Raw genomic sequence first — 18,326 nt, 5'->3', positions numbered from 1 at the left:
AGGACTACCTTAAATAAACACTTGGACGAACCTTTATCAGCCTCATCATCACATTCTGTTGAGGACTTTACACCAAAAGAAGGATTAAATAGTAACTTATTGTCTATCGGTATTTCACCCCTGAAGATAACAGTAAGCTACAGATAAGCCCCAATATGTGAAGAAGAAAATTCAAAAGGCTCAAAACGTGATTAAAAACAGAATTGTAAATGCAATGGGAGTAAACCGACAAATTGAAGATGCTAGTGCAATTAAGGAATGTGGAAACTGTGCCGACTATGCACATTTGCTGACTGAACTGAAAGCCAAGATGCAGAATGCAGTTCATAAAGAACAGATGCAAATTTTAACCTTGGCACCTGTAAGTTGGACAGTCAGACAAACAGCAGCTCAGTTTGGCGTGTCCAAAAGAATGGTGAAGAATGCTCGGAAGCTTAAGGCAGAGAAGGGCATTCTGGCACTTCCCGAAAATAGGCAAAGCAGGAAATTACCAGCAGAAGTTGCTAGTAGAGTGCGAAATTTTTTCGAAGATGATGAGTATAGCAGTGTGTGCCCTGGAAAAAAAGATAGTATTTCAGTTAGACTTTTAGATAGAAAGCCATACATGCAGAAAAGATTGTTACTTTGCAATTTACGGGAAATGTATGTTATCTATAAGAATATAAATGGTCTAGAAATAGGATTCTCAAAGTTTTGTGAACTTAGACCCAAATGGTGTGTAACAGTAGGATCAGCTGGAATGCATGCAGTTTGCATCTGTGCAATTCACCAAAATGTTAAGCTTATGCTTAGTGGAGCTGGTACACGTGAAAATTATAAGGAGATTCTCAGCAAGGCAGTTTGCAGTTTGAACTCTAAACAGTGCATGCTACATCGCTGTGTGGTGGATTGGGATATCTGTGAGACCTCCACAGAGCAAAGGGATGCATTAATAAACTTTATGCACCCACATGGTCCAGCAAATTCATTTTATTGGCCACCAAGAAGTGACAAGTGCTGGGTTTCGGAACACCACATTATTGCAGTTATTCCAGCTCCATCAGTAAATTCGTCTGGCCGGCAATACACCATTCCACTTGATATTCATCAGAAAATTAATGTAGCATACAAAAAAATAAAATAGGTTATAAGAAACAATCTAAGGAACCCATGAGTGCCTTCTAATTTTACACAGGGCACTTAAATAATTTTACTATTAGGCTTGGGCACCTGTGTAAAGAAACCCTTATCAGGCTTGGAATCCTGTGGTAAAGAAACCCACCCGTGGCTGTTGTTGCTAAGCTATCGGGCATGGCCCCTATGGCAATGGGAACGCTGGTTTTCTGAGGCGAAATGAAACTAGCAGTGGTTACGCCACCATGGACCATACCAACTCATTTATATACTTCTTTTCCATCAGTAAGCTGGTGTTGTTCATTAAACAGGAAACTAATAATTAGATTATTATGCTAATAAATTTTACGGTTTACATTCATTCTTAAAAATAATTTTTGTGTGTGTGTGTGTGTGTGTGTGTGTGTGTGTGTGTGTGTGTGTGTGTGAGAGAGAGAGAGAGAGAGAGAGAGAGAGAGAGAGAGAGAGCGCGTGTGTGTGTGTGTGTGTGTGGGGGGGGGGGGTGACAATTAAGAAATAACATTGTTTCTATTTTTATTCTTTTGCTATTCAGACTTAAGCTAGGTCCTATTCATCAGGACTTCTTATTTCACTTATCCCAGACATTAATAAACATGTATAAGGCAAAATAAAAGATTTCAGGTATAATTTTAGTGCCAGAAAAATGTGTTTGAACTTCCAGTGCGCCTCTTTGATGATGCTACTTTTTAGGGCCTTATATGCTTGCACTGCAAAACCAAATCCACTTTTCTAGATAGATAGTAGAATATGCTCTTTCTAATGACCATAGTTTAAAAGAGTTTGGAGAAAACACTTTTTTGAAAAATTTGACTAAAAATACCCATTTTTAGCACTTTTTGAAAAATCGTGAACTTTACCCTAGATTTGTGAAATAATGGAAAGCAATAGGAGAGTGAAATTTTATATTCTAAGACCTTGTGTTGGTGAGTTATGGTGGGCAAAGTTTCATGTACATCTCACAATTACTTTTGGAGATATAAAAAAACTAAAGTTCGCATTTTTTTTAAACAGCTATTTTTTCGTCAAACTTTGCTTCAAATTATCTATACGAAAATTGCTCAGAAATCCTTTTCTTAATATTTTACTTTAAAGAGCTCTAAAAGTTGTATAAGATGGCCAAGTTTTGTTTCTTTCATGCAAATACTTACAGAGATAGCTCATCTCAAAGTTGCTGAAAATTCAAGGACGCACTATAGAAAGCTATGCTATGGTCTTAAACAAGTGACTGTATCTCTGAAAGTATTGAATTTCTGAAACTCAAACTTTACCAGTGTTCATTGAGAACATGCGTGACTGTTCATACAAAATTTCATCAAAATCCATGAGGGTCATGTGGGAGCCCCTAGACCACTTGGCATGGAATGACCCACTACTTAAACCTAACTAACCTAAGGACACCACACACATCCATGCCTGAGGCAGGATTCGAACTTGCAACCATAGCAGCAGTGCGGTTCCGGACTGAAGCACCCAGAACCGCTCGGCCACAGTGGCTGGCTCACATAAACAAAAGACAAATTAACTGATAACTCACTTAAACCAATTTCCGTTCTTCAATCACAGGCAATGCAAATTACTTCACACTACAACCAACAATACTCAAATGATCCCAATGCACCAGATAACACTCGGACCATGGCCACATCACCAGAGGACACCACCAAGCGCACCAAGACAACATCTACAACACAATCGACTCATAAACTAAACTCCACGCTGTCGTAACATCACACACCACAACACCCTAACATCACAGGTCAAAGCCGACGGGTGGGATCAGATGTCTCCATTAATCCCAGAGAAGTGTCTGTGTGTATATTATATAGTCTACATTACTTCTGAAACAATCACAAAAAGATGCAACGAAAAACTTCATGCTGACAAACTACTAAAATAAATCAAATAGTGAATTCCATAATTTAAGAATGGGTTTCCGTAATACTGCAATTTGATCCAAGAAATCATGATAAATACAGACAAACCGTAAAATGTAGCATGTCTGCAAACATCACCGAACAGCCAATATCGACACACAATGCAAAAGCCGCAGACACCATTAAGTGCACTTTAGCCATTTACTTCTACTTGGGAGAAATTTTGCTGCGTCAAATTTTACCAACAAATTTGAATAGCATTTGGAGAAAAAATAGTGAGCCAAATGACAAAACCAGAATGTTAACAGTGTAATTATCTCGCCAAATTTTGCAGTTTTATGACAATTATACAATAACTAAATCAAACAATATGGTTCCAGGGACCTCAAACAATTATGTTTACATATACATACAAACGACAAATGAAAATTCGTACCGGAATGCAAATCTCTGTGTACTGCTCTCTAAGCAGATACACTAACCACTATGCTACTCTGGCACAGTGGCTGAGGCATTAATGGGAATTTGGACTGCGGAAAGAGGCGTGCTAGGGTAGTCCATGCATTTGTGCAAAGCCACTGTGTCAGGGTGGCATGATGGTTAGTGCATTTGCATAGTGAGCAAGTGACTCAGGTTAGAATACAGGTCTCGGTACAAATTTTCATTTGTTACTTCAGTCTGCATATATATATAATTAGCACTTCAAACATGGCTAAAATTTCTGAAATGCTGCCAAAATATTTGAGTATCCGTAAGATCCCCACACAAAGTGCTACAATTTAAATCTGATTGTGTTGAGTGGGGAACAATTACAAAACTAGACCACCTGACAGAAAACCATCCATACTTGACTGGTAGGATATGGATTTGAGCCTCATGCCTCTCAAATGAGAATCCAGCACCCTAACCACAGTCATCTCACAACCCGTCAGAATGCTTTCAGTAATTCCATTAACAATTAGCCATATCACACAATGTATCAATTGGGTGCGAACTGAAAGGGCAGTCCTCACATAGCTAGGAATAATGCACGATGGTAGAATGCCAGAGATAATGTGTTATGTCAGCACATTTCCAATTACAATATTTGATGAAATCCACAGCCCCTTCATCATACACCCTTAAAAACTGTAGTATATTTCTTTCCTAACAGTAGACTGGTAGTTAACCTTAATTTTGGCAGCACCACACAATTTATCATAAGTGAAGGCACTGGAAATATAATGTGGAGTACTGCAGCATGTCACAGTGACATTTAATATTATTGACATTACATTATCGTAAATGAGATTAATATTTACAGGGGACATTATAAAATGTGGTTTAATGATGGGATTCCCACTTAATAATACTTAGTTTCTTCGCTATCGATTCCCTAATGGTCTTCAATTACACTACGGAACAAGACACCACAATGTTAAGTCAATGGCCTAATATACCAGAGGACAGCATTTCTAACTCCCACCCACTCATGAAAGTGTTTGGTTTGAGATTTAGACTTACCATAATTCACAGCAAGTATACTCCCCCAATCTGGGAACATACTCTGTCTAATGACCTTCCTTCTTCAGTATCCATTAATCACATGAAGTACCACATAAATATTATGAGAGACACTAGATACCAATATTTGTTCCTTATCAGACACTACGAAAGATTAAATTATTTACTTCATGTAGGCTATTATCAGGAAATCCTTCATACGATAGGTATACTTGAAAAAAAAAATAGCTTCTCCACAATTAAAAAAACAGACATGATACAGGCAATGTCCGCTTGTAGTTGCAGGCAATAAAGGGGTATTTTTGTCAGTGAAATTACTATTCTTTGACATTGTATCCCGTCGCCAATCACAAGACAGTAAACTACAATGATTTGGCAATGAACATCTCGCTAAATATCCACCATATCTATTAAAGCAACTTCATACAAAACATGGAACTTACCAAGCCTTGGAACTTGAACGAGTCGTAAACACTTCGAAGAAGTAGCCAAAACGGCAAGAGGAATTCAAATCTGAACTCCAAAATAAAATCAGCTAGCAGCACTACACCCCATACCACGAGGAACTTTAAATATAGCAACGTACTGAAAAGAAACAGATATTAGGAAAGGTTAACTCCGATATCACCACTATATTACAAATACTCTGTCACAAGTACTATGATCAATTTCCTACCACTATTTAACTATCAAAACAGAAAGAAACATCTGTATCCACGAAATAACCCTACAGAATTTAAACACTAAAGATCTTGTAAACGGCAATAGTATGCACAAACAAATCAAGATTCGATTTTCTCACACAACGAATGTTCAATAATCAGTAAAAAAGAAACGCATTGTTGAATAATTTTAGCTGCTTCGTTGATATGACAAATATACTACAGTGCTCTCACCTTCCATAAATACCCTCCGTTATTTTATTTCGTTTGACAGGTCTACGAAGTTTGCCACATTCGGCATTTCTTCTCTTCATATTCCTTACAACTAACACAAGCTTTTCGAAATTTCACACACGCAGCTGTCAAATTGTGGATAATAACGTTCGTGACACTTGAAAATAAACATAGAAGCTTTTTGTTATCAAGTACATAACCATATGTACTGTGGACTCGAAATTATGCACAGCAACATATACACTGAACAGTCAAACTCAACATTTACTAATCTACGTGATGGCTACTGACAACAAACTCCTCCACAGGTTTTCGCGTACTGGATAAACAAATGAAATACTGGCGCGTCCAATGACTCGACCTAGCCGTTCAGTGAAACACTCTGGAAATCTCCTATGCTACAGAATTGTTGCGTTTCTACTTCTTTTGTTAAAATTTATGATAATGATGAAAAATCAATTGAAGCAGTGTGGCAGCAGTCTGAACTTTATGACAGGAGTGTAATAAATTACTTGCTCTCTACTACATTTATAAAGCTACAACCCGACACATTTGGTGCATATGTATATATTATCATTTCGGCCTGTATAAAAACCGTTTGTTCGGTCTGTAGAGAGACAATCTTGTAGTAGACTTTACTGTGCTTCATCCTGTTTGTTATTTCAAGATTTATGGACTTTTTAAAATACTTATCGTCACGTCACGTCAAAACGTTCCACAATGCATTTCAGATGGCTGCATCTGCATTCGTTGTCAACAGCCCGTCACCTCATGTCACATCACCGTCAAGGGAACAAAGTTTTAATTGTGTCGTCGCCTGCTTACATTGAAAATTAACCTCATTTCGCCGAGCTCACGTATTCATTTATAGCTGTTTTCGTGCTTTTATTTCTCTTCAACGTTATTTTATTATTTTACTTTGCTTTTGTGGCAAGTTGCACATGTTCCATTACGACTTGGCTATTTTTCCATTGAATTTAATTCCATAAGGAAGATCAGATATCGCCAAAAGTGAATTAGGTTTTTACAATCACAGAATAAAGTTGACATCTACACAGTATACAGTTAAGAACAGAAGTCAATGAAACACCTTTCAGTAAATAAAATTTTTAAGTGAAATGTCACCTCAGTAAAGGAGAAAATTTCAGTAGTTTACCACGTTGTTAGCTACGAAAGCAAAAGAAACATAATGGATAAGGTAAGTAGGCTCTTTTTATACCCTTATTAATAATGTTTGATGTATATATATATATATATATATATATATATATATATATATATATATATATATATATTCTGCAAGGATCTTCAAATGCCGGCATCCACATTAATGTCATCCCTCCATTGTTGATTACATGACCCCCAAGCTCATTTCCGCCTGGTACACGCCCCTGTGCAGATCGCCATATTTCGTTTCGGTTTTAGTGGTTAGCATCAGTTGTTTTTTGTTTGTTATACGCTACAGAATTGTTGCGTTTCTACTTCTTTTGTTAAAATTTATGATAATGATGAAAGATCAATTGAAGCAGTGTGGCAGCAGTCTGAACTTTATGACAGGAGTGTAATAAATTACTTGCTCTCTACTACATTTATAAAGTAGGGTGAGATAAAATAACAACAGCCTTTATTCTAAGACATAAATAAACCAGCAAGCTAGCCAGTAACACCTCTGAGAATTTTCGGTCAAATCAAACTCCATAATGTCTGTGTTGTCAGTTTGTTAGAGAGACTGAAAAGATCAACTATTTCACAAAGCAGACTGCATTTCACAATTTTTCTAGATTATTTGCCTACTTATAATGCATCATCTACCATATAGCTGCATTTGATGCAGTACTACCATGTCTAGAAATGTAGCATTTGAATCAAACTGACTGTGGTGTTGTTCTGTTCACAATTTTATTAAATCGCATATTTCATTGTATACAATTTGTAACTTGGATGGCACCAGTCTGTAGCCTCTCCTGCCTTTTCTGGATGTAATACTTACATAATTGTTTCTATAAAAAAATAACCATATGTCTGTTGCAGCTGCCCTGTCAGTCTATGTGAAGTTGTTCTTGAGTGGGGACTGTTGCACATTTTTTCCCATACTTTATTCGAAAATCTAGAAAGATCTATCACTAATCAAAGAACAAATACCTGATTGTTTAACTAATTTCAAGGCTGATCATTATATGGTTATACAAATAAGTATCCAACCAATTTATTAAAATTTTGTGAACTAATATTTTCACTTAATGAGACTGCAGCAGTTTTTGAGATTTCTATTACGCTCTTGAACTCATTTTCCATATCTATCAGCCTCTAATAGTAGTTGGGCAAGGCCAGCACCAACCCACTTTCCATTGTTGCCAAATTTATTTAATATGGCGGATCCAAGATGACAGCCATAGATGCGAAATGTCACACTGGCATCGTGGTGGGAAGTTAAAATTTGGTGGAAAAATAGGTCAACTGGGTATCTCCACTAAACTAACTGCGCCCACCTCCCCTCCCTCTCCCCTCCCCTCTTGTCCCCCACCTGAAAGTTGGTGGGAAAAGTACTGAGTCTGTGCTGGGCTAGATAGTAGCTCCATCCAGTGTGTTCAACTTGAGGGGCGGCGTCCAACTTACCTAGTTAACAACACCACAACTAGATGGAGCTGTTAGCCCTCCCCTCCTGTGACATAATCCAAGATGGCGGTTCAGGGAAAAAAGGTGGAAAATTCGCTCAGTCTGTGCTGAACTTCCCAAGAGGATGGACATAATTGTTTACTGTGTACTATGTGTTCAATGGATGGGATGTTAGTGCTGGAGAAGGAGGAGTTTAACGGGCATATTAGCTGTAATCATGCTGTCCATAGCCACCTGCACAATACTTGGAAAGCTATGATATTTGTTGAATGTGTGAACAAGAGAAATATGCTTCATCAAATAAGGAAGATGCAGCAGCATGGGGCTAAGTTATACTTCCTGATTCATGCTGATAAATGCGTGTGGTGTAACCGTAGATAATTCTATAAAAGTATAGTTAGTCTTCTGAAGCGCAAGACACAGGACATTCACCCACTTGGGTGCAAGTGCTCATGGCACTGGCACGTGGTGGTTGCAGGGCAGCCATGTGCTAAGCATTTCCTATCATGGTGGGAATACCCTCAGTCTTTCTCCTTCTCATCATTCATGCATGGATGACCCTTGTTGTTGAACACTAATTGCTTCATGGTTATTAAATCTGTTGTTTAACAATGTGCGGCATATTGTCACATACATGTCTAGTAGATGTTACAGGAACTAAATGTAACACTGCACAAAGAGAGAGAGTGTGCTGCAGGTGACACAAGAATATTTAAGCAATTTGCGATGTAATTACACGTTTTATTCCGAGAAATATCACATCCGACACCACTCTTGAACATGGACTCTAAAAAACGATCGTGGCACATTTGTGAAACCATTCCTGAGACACTTCACTTTTGTGGGAAATACCACATCCTTCCCCTGTCCTTTAGCACTAGCTGCTTCAGGAGTTATTAAATCCAATTGAATATGTCTCTAAATACACTTTTAAAAAGATCACTGCACAATAGTTTGATTCAATTTTACGATCAATATCGCCACACTTGAATACAGACTCTAAAAAGATTGTGTCACACTTGTGAAACCTCCCAGCCTTCCCCTTGAGGCACTTCATGCGCTTTTTTGGGGAATACCACATCCTTACCCTGTCTTTGAAAATGGGCTGATTCAGGTGTTATTAAATCCAATTGAATATGTCTATAAATACGCTTTGAAAAAGATCGCTGCACAGTATTTTGCTTCGAGATGTGTCATAAATAAATTTTTATGCTATCTGCTGGAACGGTTTTCACAAACTGAATATACACTTGCACAGTAGGAAATGTTAATTAAAACTACAGATCGACAATGTTCTGGAATATTGTGTGCTTTAATAAATTAGGCTAAGTCTTGAACGTCTCAATACAATTGCAAAGCTGCTTTGAGTAATTTGTTTCAAAGACACTCACATGCAAGACACTATGCTGTCTTCCCAGGTTCACGTGGAACGGAAGTACATTATGTAAAAAAAAAAAACTTAATGCAAATACACTCGAAAATACATTGTGCAGCAATGTTGTTTATGAACTGAAACTAAAATGAATGAGCGCAAATACACCAGGTCGCAGCTCTTTACATCAAGCAAAAAAATATTGTTAAATACACTAACACAGTTGTTTGCTACACGAGGTTCGGTCGTAACTCGGGACCCGCGAAACGGCGCGTCGCTTAGCCGCCGCAGCTCGACACAGAGTGAACTGGCGACCTGGTGGCTGGGAGCACTCTGGCGCAAAGAACGGATCAGCGGAACAAGTTGATATTTCCAGAATCCGACAAGCAAAAGCGAGCGAAATCCGTGACCGGCAGACCAGCACCAACTTGTCCTGCACGCTCAGACCAGCATTCATCGTCACGTGGGGTGGAGTGCTGCACTCCTATTTGATCCTGAAAATACTGTTCAGGACTTTCCACCAAACGCCCCTCCAGATTGGTTCCTGCCAAATCAGTGTGTCTATATAAACTCTATCCCTTCCAACCCCAGTCTCATTCCGCCAGCGTCAATCTGCCAGTATGGTTGTTCTTTTACTTGTGTGTGCTTCCATTTGTTGTTGAAAATGAAGGGTTCAGCGACATCAAGCACAATCAGCGTTAGCAGCAAACGACGAAGACTTGTAGAAGAAGAATAATATGAGCTGATACGCAAGTAAATAATTTGTTTTAATAAATATGTGGTTATGGTGTTGAAATGTGGAAAAAATTAGTGAGTTAAAAAATATTCTCGTCGGTAATTCAGTCTCTTTTCCTTGTTTTACAGTGTAACTCCAGGATTTCATCATGTATCGCAAGGACAAATGGGAGGAGAAGGAGGCTGGAGGCTGGACCAAAGCAACCTCTCCCTGTCGAGGTCCAGCCTCCTGTGGAAAGCCTGCAACTAGAACTACCACGTGAGTATAAAAAAATTTCATGGTAGTAGTAGTGTAATTTGCTTTTGTACCGTTAGTTTATTTCTTATTTTATAATTGTTCTTGCTATAGTTTACATGGTTAAAATGCAACTTGAGCGGGAGGCAATTCTGGAGGCTGAAAAAATACAACAGCCACAAGCTGTGGAACAGCCTCCAGCAGCGAATACACACTGTCAACAGTCACGTAAGTATAGTAAAAAAGAAACATCTATGTAGTAAAAGCACTCCGTCCTCAGGCCACAAGTGGCCTACCGGGACCATCCGAACGTCGTGTCATCCTCAGCTGAGGATGCGGTTTGAAGGGGCGTGTGGTCAGCACACTGCTCTCCCAGTCGTTACGATGGTATTCTTGACTGAAGCCGCTACTAATCAGTCGGGTAGCTCCTCAATTGGCATCACGAGGCTGAGTGCACCCCGAAAAATGACAACAGTGCATGGCTGCCTAGATGGTCACCCATCCAAGTGCCAGCCAAGGCCGACAGCGCTTAACTTCGGTGATCTTACGGGAACCGGTGTATCCACTGCGGCAAGGCCGTTGCCATCTATGTAGCAGCAGCTATGTAATTCAAAAAATATTACATTTCTTCTCATTACAGCAGCAATTCTAGAGAGGTTGGACCTCCTGGACAGGCAGCTGGAGGATATTCACCAACTGCAGCAGCAGTCTCTGGCTTACTGGACAGCAGATAAGTCCTGTAAGTGGAAAAAAGAATTCTAATTTTTATTGTTTGTTTGTGTCTTTAGTATAGAATGTCTAACAAATCGGTTTATATATATTTCTGTCGTTCTAGACGAGATGGTTCAGTGGCAGCATATCGATTCTGATGAGTATGAGACCCTAGATAAAAAGCTGCAAGGCAGTGTGAGCTGGCCCTTTTAGAGGATGAGTTTCTTGAAGGGATGGTAGAGGTACCTGGAAATTTTGATGAAATATTCACGCCATGGACGCAGAATGTAAAATTTATTCACTTACAGAGAATCAGTGTTCTTTTTTTTCTTGCAGCAGCAGCAGCAGACGATATCTAGAACATTGTACTTAATTGTGTTCATTATTCTTTCCCTCTTCTACAGTGGCTACATATCCTCATCTGCAGCACACTGTGATGCAGGTACCAGTGGTGGCAAAGCCTGTAACATTGAGGCGGGGTCCTGTGCGGAACGCTTCACCAGCAAGGGCGTCGCTAGTCGCCATGCGAGAGACTGCAGCAGCACCGCAGCCGCCACAGCCATCCCAGCGCCACGTCTCTGGATTGAACGAGGAGCTACCCCCCCTCAGGCTAGCAGGTCAGGCCTACTGCAGTAGAAGCAGCAGCATCGGGAGCTGTCGCCATGGTCAGCTGATTCCACTGGCCTGACCAGGCAGTGCCACCTCATCCTACTTCGCAGCCTCATCAGAATCATTGCCGGCAACAAAAGGTATGTCTCATCACATACCCTCTGCACATCGCCGACTCCATCATCAACAACGTGGACCTCATTGCTCTCAGTAGTAGTAATTATTAGTAATAGAGATGATCCTGTGGCTAGTGACAGTCTCATCTCCCACCCTTTTAGTGAAGGATAGCTGATCAGTGACACCATACTGCAGTTAGAACACTCGGTGACTGCAGATGGCTTTGAGGAGCGAATCTCATTCAAGAGGATCGAGAAATCAGCAGAAGGGTACAGCAACCCTGTCGAGTTTCCAGGAGTGTGCATTCCTGTCGTGGAAAGTGATCTCAAAGTAGTACATGATCCGCAGTAGCCCGCCATTAAATACAATGCAGTGTTTTGTGTCAAACTATCACACCCCTCCCCCTCCCCCCTAAAGTTGCCTCTGGCATTGAAGAGACAAGTCTTCATTATCTTTGTAGGGAAAATGGCGTGATAACACACAGCATGTCAATCACCGAGTGGTTTCATGAATCCACCTTGAGTGCTATAATGGATTGTTTTCTGAGAAGGAAGTGAGAGGGTCAGCTAAAGCACTCAGCTGAATACTACATAATTATGGACATCCATATGCATGTCTATAATCTGGCAAATGGAGGGTTCACCTAGATCAGCCTCTCTAAGGATACAGCTAATAAGAGAGCATGCATTCATGTCGAAAATATGAAGGAGCGGGCTTGTTTTCATTGTCAGTCCTGGCTTGTGAGAGAAATAACGATCAAAGAAATCATCCTGAGAGTTCCAGTACGTACCATGTAGGTGATAATATCCGTGGGTGTTATAACTTTGATGGTATCGAGTTGCCCATCAAGACCGAGGATGTACTTAAATTTGAGGCACAGAATACCGGAATATCAGTTTATGTTTATGGGCTGGAGAAGAAAAGTAAACCAGATGAGCAGATCAAGCTTATAATCGTCGGCCCCCTCCATTTCTCAAAATTTGCCAGTGAGTGTAAGATGCAAGTAAACAGGCTACTCTTCTCTGAAGGTGATAATTATCATTATATTTGGATCAAAGACATGTCCCGCCTTCTTATCTCCCAGATGAGCAAACATGAACATAAATAGCTTGTTTGCTTAAGGTGCCTCAGTTATTTTTCCTCAGACAAGCTATTAGCAGAGCATCTAGTAGACTGCACTTCCAAGGACCCGTTAAATGTCATTGTGCCTACTGAGGAAAACAAATTCTTAAAGTTTAAATATGCTCACGACCAGGAGTGATGCCTGTTTGTAGTGTGCACCGACTGTGAATGCCTCCTCACTCCTGTGACCCACTGTGAATGTGACCATACCACCTTTATGGAAAAACACATACTATATGCGGCAGCATACCAAATTGTATCATCCTATATTTCGAGACTTAATCACTATAAACCTTGTGCCAGGTATAATTCTGAGAGGGCGAGAATGAGTGAGAGAGAGAGAGAGAGAGAGAGAGAGAGATAGTCTGCAATGTAGCAGTATGACCCTTTCATCATGGTGTAAGTAATTTTGTGTATATATATATATATATATATATATATATATATATATATATATATATCATTGTGTCTTGTAAATAGAAGAGTTTTTAAGTTTTTCACCTGCTTCAAGCCATCCAAGTCAGATTAGTTTTTAAGTGTACATAGCTATACAGCTCATAGTCCATCAGAAATATTGTAAAAACCTTTGCTATTGGGGCTGTCGAAATTAGTTTCTAAGTGCACACAGTCCATAAGAATTACTGTAAAACTATACTACCTGAACTGTGGAATTTAGTTGTGGTAGTAAAAAAAGTATCTCTGCATTACTTTTTAGTGTAGATTTATATATTTGGAAAAATTTTTTAAATCCTCATCCAGTGCTACTACAATAAAAATTGTGAATATTCTCAACCAGTGTTACTGTTGTAGCATGTAAGTTAAAAGTATTTCTGCATTGGAATAATAGAGTCAAATTGTACCTCAAGAACTATATCGTATCTCAAGAAATATATATTGTACAGCAAGAACTGGACTATATCTCAAGAACTATATTGCATTTTAATGCACTGAATAAACGAAAAATTATTTACCATACGTCTTTGTTGTTATTATTTACAAAACAATTGTCCCCTGCTGCATTGTGTGTACGTGTATGATACAAATGACATTAGTTTTTCTGAAGGTGAGTGCTATCAGTGAGGTAAAGTTTAAGATGATAGATAACAAAATATGTAAATTAATCTTATCATGCAGCACAAATGGGCTTATGGGAGCAGGAGGCACTTGGCCACGTCCACTTCCAAAGCCATATGGCAAACATGTCTAAAATTATATCTCCTGTGCTTGAAGAAAACCGCAGACATGTTATCTGGAGTAAACTGTATACCATCAAAGTGGGAACAGACTGGAGAGAAATCATACACGTACTATGAGGTAAAAATTCATTTATTTCTCATCCATGCATAAAAGTAATTTTACATTTTCATAAGCAGAATAAGCAAGACTATTTTCACACATCTTCTTCTTGAGCCAATAGAGAGCAGGAGACCCATAGAATTGCAGGTCTTGAATAGCAGCAGACTTGAAGGTACGACACATCCGTAAGACCTTCTCCTTTCCCTTCATGTATATGATGGTATCTATGTGGTTGAATAATCGAAGCGACATCATCCTTTCTTTATAGGGTATGCCAGGATCATCCCAGTAAATCCCATGGCGGAAACGTGTTAATCACCTTGCACTCTTCTGTGTTTCAGCTCACTTCACATCCTTGAGAGACCTCAGTGATGCAATGTTTGTTGAGAATGTCTCTATTGTTGAGTCATATTCTGTGTATGTTACAAATGCAACATCTTTACATATGAGCTATCTACACCCATTATCATTGACACTTTGAGCTTCTGCAGTGATGTTCACACCTTGAAGAGCCATTGTGGAATGCTCTAGGTATAGTGCAGCACATGTTCATTTACTCATCTCGTTGCTCAACAGTCTCTGAGAGGGCAGTAGATAAGCATATGGTTATGTAGAACTAAAACATACACTGCAGTGTGTTCTGGGAAATTTACCGAAGATTCAAATTTAATTCCTACATCTATAGCTCCAGATTTAATTATCTCGTTCTGTTTTGAGCAGTCTGTTACGTTGATCGGTGATAGCTCCTTCAATTTCCATGGAGTGAGTGGACACCCTTCTCCGCCTTCCTCAGCGCTTTCATAGTAAGAAGCACAAAACCTTGCATACATGTCATATGTTAGACTGTATACATTCCACTGCTGGTGTAAATTGTCATATGGGTAGAATTCTGAATTCAGGTAGACTCTGCCATTAGTTAACTTGCAGTTGTCGAATACAGTGGAATCGTTTGATATATTTCCTCTTCAATAAATCTGAAACTCAAATATGATGAGTCCAGGTGTCTCTAGTTGAGAAGAGGTTTTAATAGCCCATGTTTCTCTGCTTGTAGTCGGTAGCACTAGGTACTCGGAAACCTCCCTAGAGTGGAATGTTAGTGGTAGATATGTACCAGAATTCAAAACTTTTAAAAGCTTCAAACGCTTCTCATCTGATACACTGATGTAAGACATTTTCTATATTACCTTGCTGTCTGTGATCACATTCTCCCCTTGAACTCCTTGAATGTATGAGTTATTATCCATCACACTCTGTACCAGAATGAATTCCTGTTCAGCATTCATAATAATCTTCTTCATGTTCTCAAAGTAGCCCATAAGGATTTTTAGACGTACGCATGAGGTAATTCGTTTGTACTCTGCATTCTTCTATCCATTAGATCGTCTACGAACCATCCTGCATTTTCTAAATCATTCAGATCTGTGGCTGATGCACAGATCTATGTTTTAAGGGTTGATGTTATGCTAACATTGCACGTATGGTGAATATTATGCCCACTGAGTTCATAGCATATCCCTTAAACAGGATCACTAAAGCATCAAGTGTAAGATAGGATCCCATTGTAGTGCTGCTGTAGATTTTCTTGAATGATCCTTCCAAATGTATTAAAATCTCGCGTGGAAGAGTCAGTGCATCTTGCTGCTGAATGAAAATCCTTATTTCATCATTCTTGTTAAATGTGGTTAACCATAAGGTTTATGCAAGAAGTATTCCTGGTGTATAACTCGTTCATCATACTCTACTGGAATTGTTATACTGAGTGAGATATCACTGCAAGGTTTCAGTCCAACTGATTTAAGAAACTCGTATTTCACATGTGTTATCATTTTGCGGTTCGGCTGCAAAGTGACATGTTGTGGATTGTGCGCACTGGTTTCATACCGTAAGCCCATCCTGCCTTAGGTATAATCGTACAATGATTTCCTTACTGCAAAAGTCAACAAGTTGCTTATTCTGGTCCACAATACGCAATTCCAAATAGTTCAGTGTTGGACCTGTCACTGGAAAGTATTATCTTGTAAACTGTAAATATCTCTGCTGACCAGTTTGGCAAGTATGATTTCCCAAATGCTATGTTGTGTTTTGAGATATGTACCAAATCACCTCTGTTAAATTTCTATTTGCGTGAGTCCAACATTTTAATGCAATAGTATACCACATTCATGAGTCCATTATTATGAACATCGATTGGTCTCATTTTTACTGTGCTATGTCTGATTCATTATATTGAGCAATTATTTCTGGGAGGATATTTGTCCATTTGTATGAACCATGAAGATTAAAAAATGTCCTCATTTGACCTTTTATTGTTTTGTTCAGACATTCCACGATTCTCGCCTTTAGGTGGCTGAATTTTGAGTAGTGATGTATTGCATACCGCTGCATCACTGTCTTCAAATACTGTAAGTAGGCTGTTTAGGTTTTTTTATTGGTAACGCCACCTCTGTATGAAAATCACTGGCTGTGCTGTGTGCAGTCTGTGGCTAGTTTGCGTTGTTGTCTGCCATTGTAGTGTTGGGCAGGTGGCTGTTAACAGCGCGTAGCGTTGCGCAGTTGGAGGTGAGCCGCCAGCAGTGGTGGATGTGGGGAGAGAGATGGCGGAGTTTTGTAATTTGTCATGAACTGCTATATATATCATTACGATCAAGGTAAATACATTCTTTGTTCTCTATTAATATCTTTCATTTGCTAACTATCCCTATCAGTAGTTAGTGCCTTCTGTAGTTTGAATCTTTTATTTATCTGGCAGTAGTGACGCTCGCTGTACTGCAGTAGTTCGAGTAATGAAGATTTTTGTGAGGTAAGTGATTTCTGAAAGGTATAGTTTAATGTTACTCAGTGCCATTCTTTTGCAGGGATTTTTGAAAGTCAGATTGCGTTGCGCTAAAAATATTGTATGTCAGTTTAAGCACAGTCTTGTATAAATTGTTCTAAGGGGACATTTCATTTGTCGACCCTTAGCCGAGGATACCTCACTGGAATCTTCTGATTTTTTTCTTGTAGTTTGTGTAATTAGTGTAGCTATTGTTTAATGCTAGCGCGTAATTGTAGAGAGAATCTCCTTTATAGTTGCAGCCTTTCATTGTTGTACAGTAAAATAGTTGTGGCATGCATGTAGATTTGCACCAAGTATTTCGCTGATGCGCTTGCAATTAACTACATATTATTTTCAGTGCTATGTTAATGTGTTCTCTTATTTTTGCTCTTCAAATTGTGCTTTTCTGTGTTATCGTGTGAAATATTGTGACAATAATGGCGTGTGAAAAACGTAACACTAGGCTCCAAAGTAAACTGAGAAATAATAGTGACGACGAGTGTAGCTTACCAGCACCGCTGTGTAATGAATTAACAGACATTCAAAGTAGTAATTTGGTAACTGTGCATAGGGAAATGGAGCGGGCGTCAAATAATGGTGTAGACAGTGAAATAGGTAGTGAACAGGGAAGCATTATCGATCGATCGGTCGGCAACAGCTCGCCTCAGGAATCGGGAATGACAGAACACAATATTGCAAATACTGTAGACTCAGGTTTTGGGTTCTCACCGTTTTCTCAAATGAGTCAAGAAACATTTTCTGCTTGTCAAAATGTGAATGTTGCCGGTGCAACTTCTCTGCCGAAAAGCACTGAGGAACATGTTTCAGACACCAGTGCATTGTTATTACAGTTAATGCAACAAATGGGACAAAGGCTACAAAAGTTAGACACAATGGAACAAAATCTTCAAAAGTTAGACACAATGGAACAAAATCAGAGACAAACACAGCAACAGCTAGACACAATGGAACAAAATCTTCAAAAGTTAGACACGATGGAACAAAATCAGAGACAAACACAGCAACAGCTTCAAAAGTTAGATTTATTGGAACAAACTCTTGAACAAACACGTGAAGATTTAACTACTGAGTTACATAACATTGAATCGAAATGTCAAAAAGTCTGTAATGACGTAAAAACTCAAATTTGTGAGCATTTTCAACCTATTTTTTCGCGGCATGAAAATGCATTACAGAATCACGAAGCAGCCATAAAAGAACTGCAAACTATTGTTCATGAAAATCATGAGACCTTGAAAGCTAAATTTGACTCAGTTGCATCTACCGATTC

At 39.1% G+C, this 18,326-nt stretch overlaps 1 protein-coding gene and 1 pseudogene across 1 annotated transcript in view; both read right to left on the bottom strand.

Moving 5' to 3' along the window:
* The window catches only part of LOC124798088 (macoilin-1), a 171,739-nt gene extending 165,990 nt beyond the window's left edge, over positions 1 to 5,749 (bottom strand). The window contains exons 1-2 of the mRNA XM_047261330.1: positions 5,408 to 5,749; positions 4,955 to 5,096 (exon numbers count right to left, since the gene is read on the bottom strand). Of these exons, the coding sequence (XP_047117286.1) occupies positions 4,955 to 5,096; positions 5,408 to 5,487 (222 nt within the window). The 5' untranslated portion in view covers positions 5,488 to 5,749. The remainder of the gene's footprint in view (positions 1 to 4,954; positions 5,097 to 5,407) is intronic.
* A 5,082-nt stretch (positions 5,750 to 10,831) lies between these two features.
* Positions 10,832 to 10,949, bottom strand: LOC124799546 (annotated as a pseudogene).
* Between the last annotated feature and the right edge of the window lie 7,377 nt (positions 10,950 to 18,326).

This window comes from Schistocerca piceifrons, chromosome 5, assembly GCF_021461385.2.
Source record: "Schistocerca piceifrons isolate TAMUIC-IGC-003096 chromosome 5, iqSchPice1.1, whole genome shotgun sequence".
Classification (NCBI taxonomy): domain Eukaryota; kingdom Metazoa; phylum Arthropoda; class Insecta; order Orthoptera; family Acrididae; genus Schistocerca; species Schistocerca piceifrons.
Note: the sequence above shows the minus strand (reverse complement) of the source record. Positions and strands in the feature narration are given on the sequence as shown.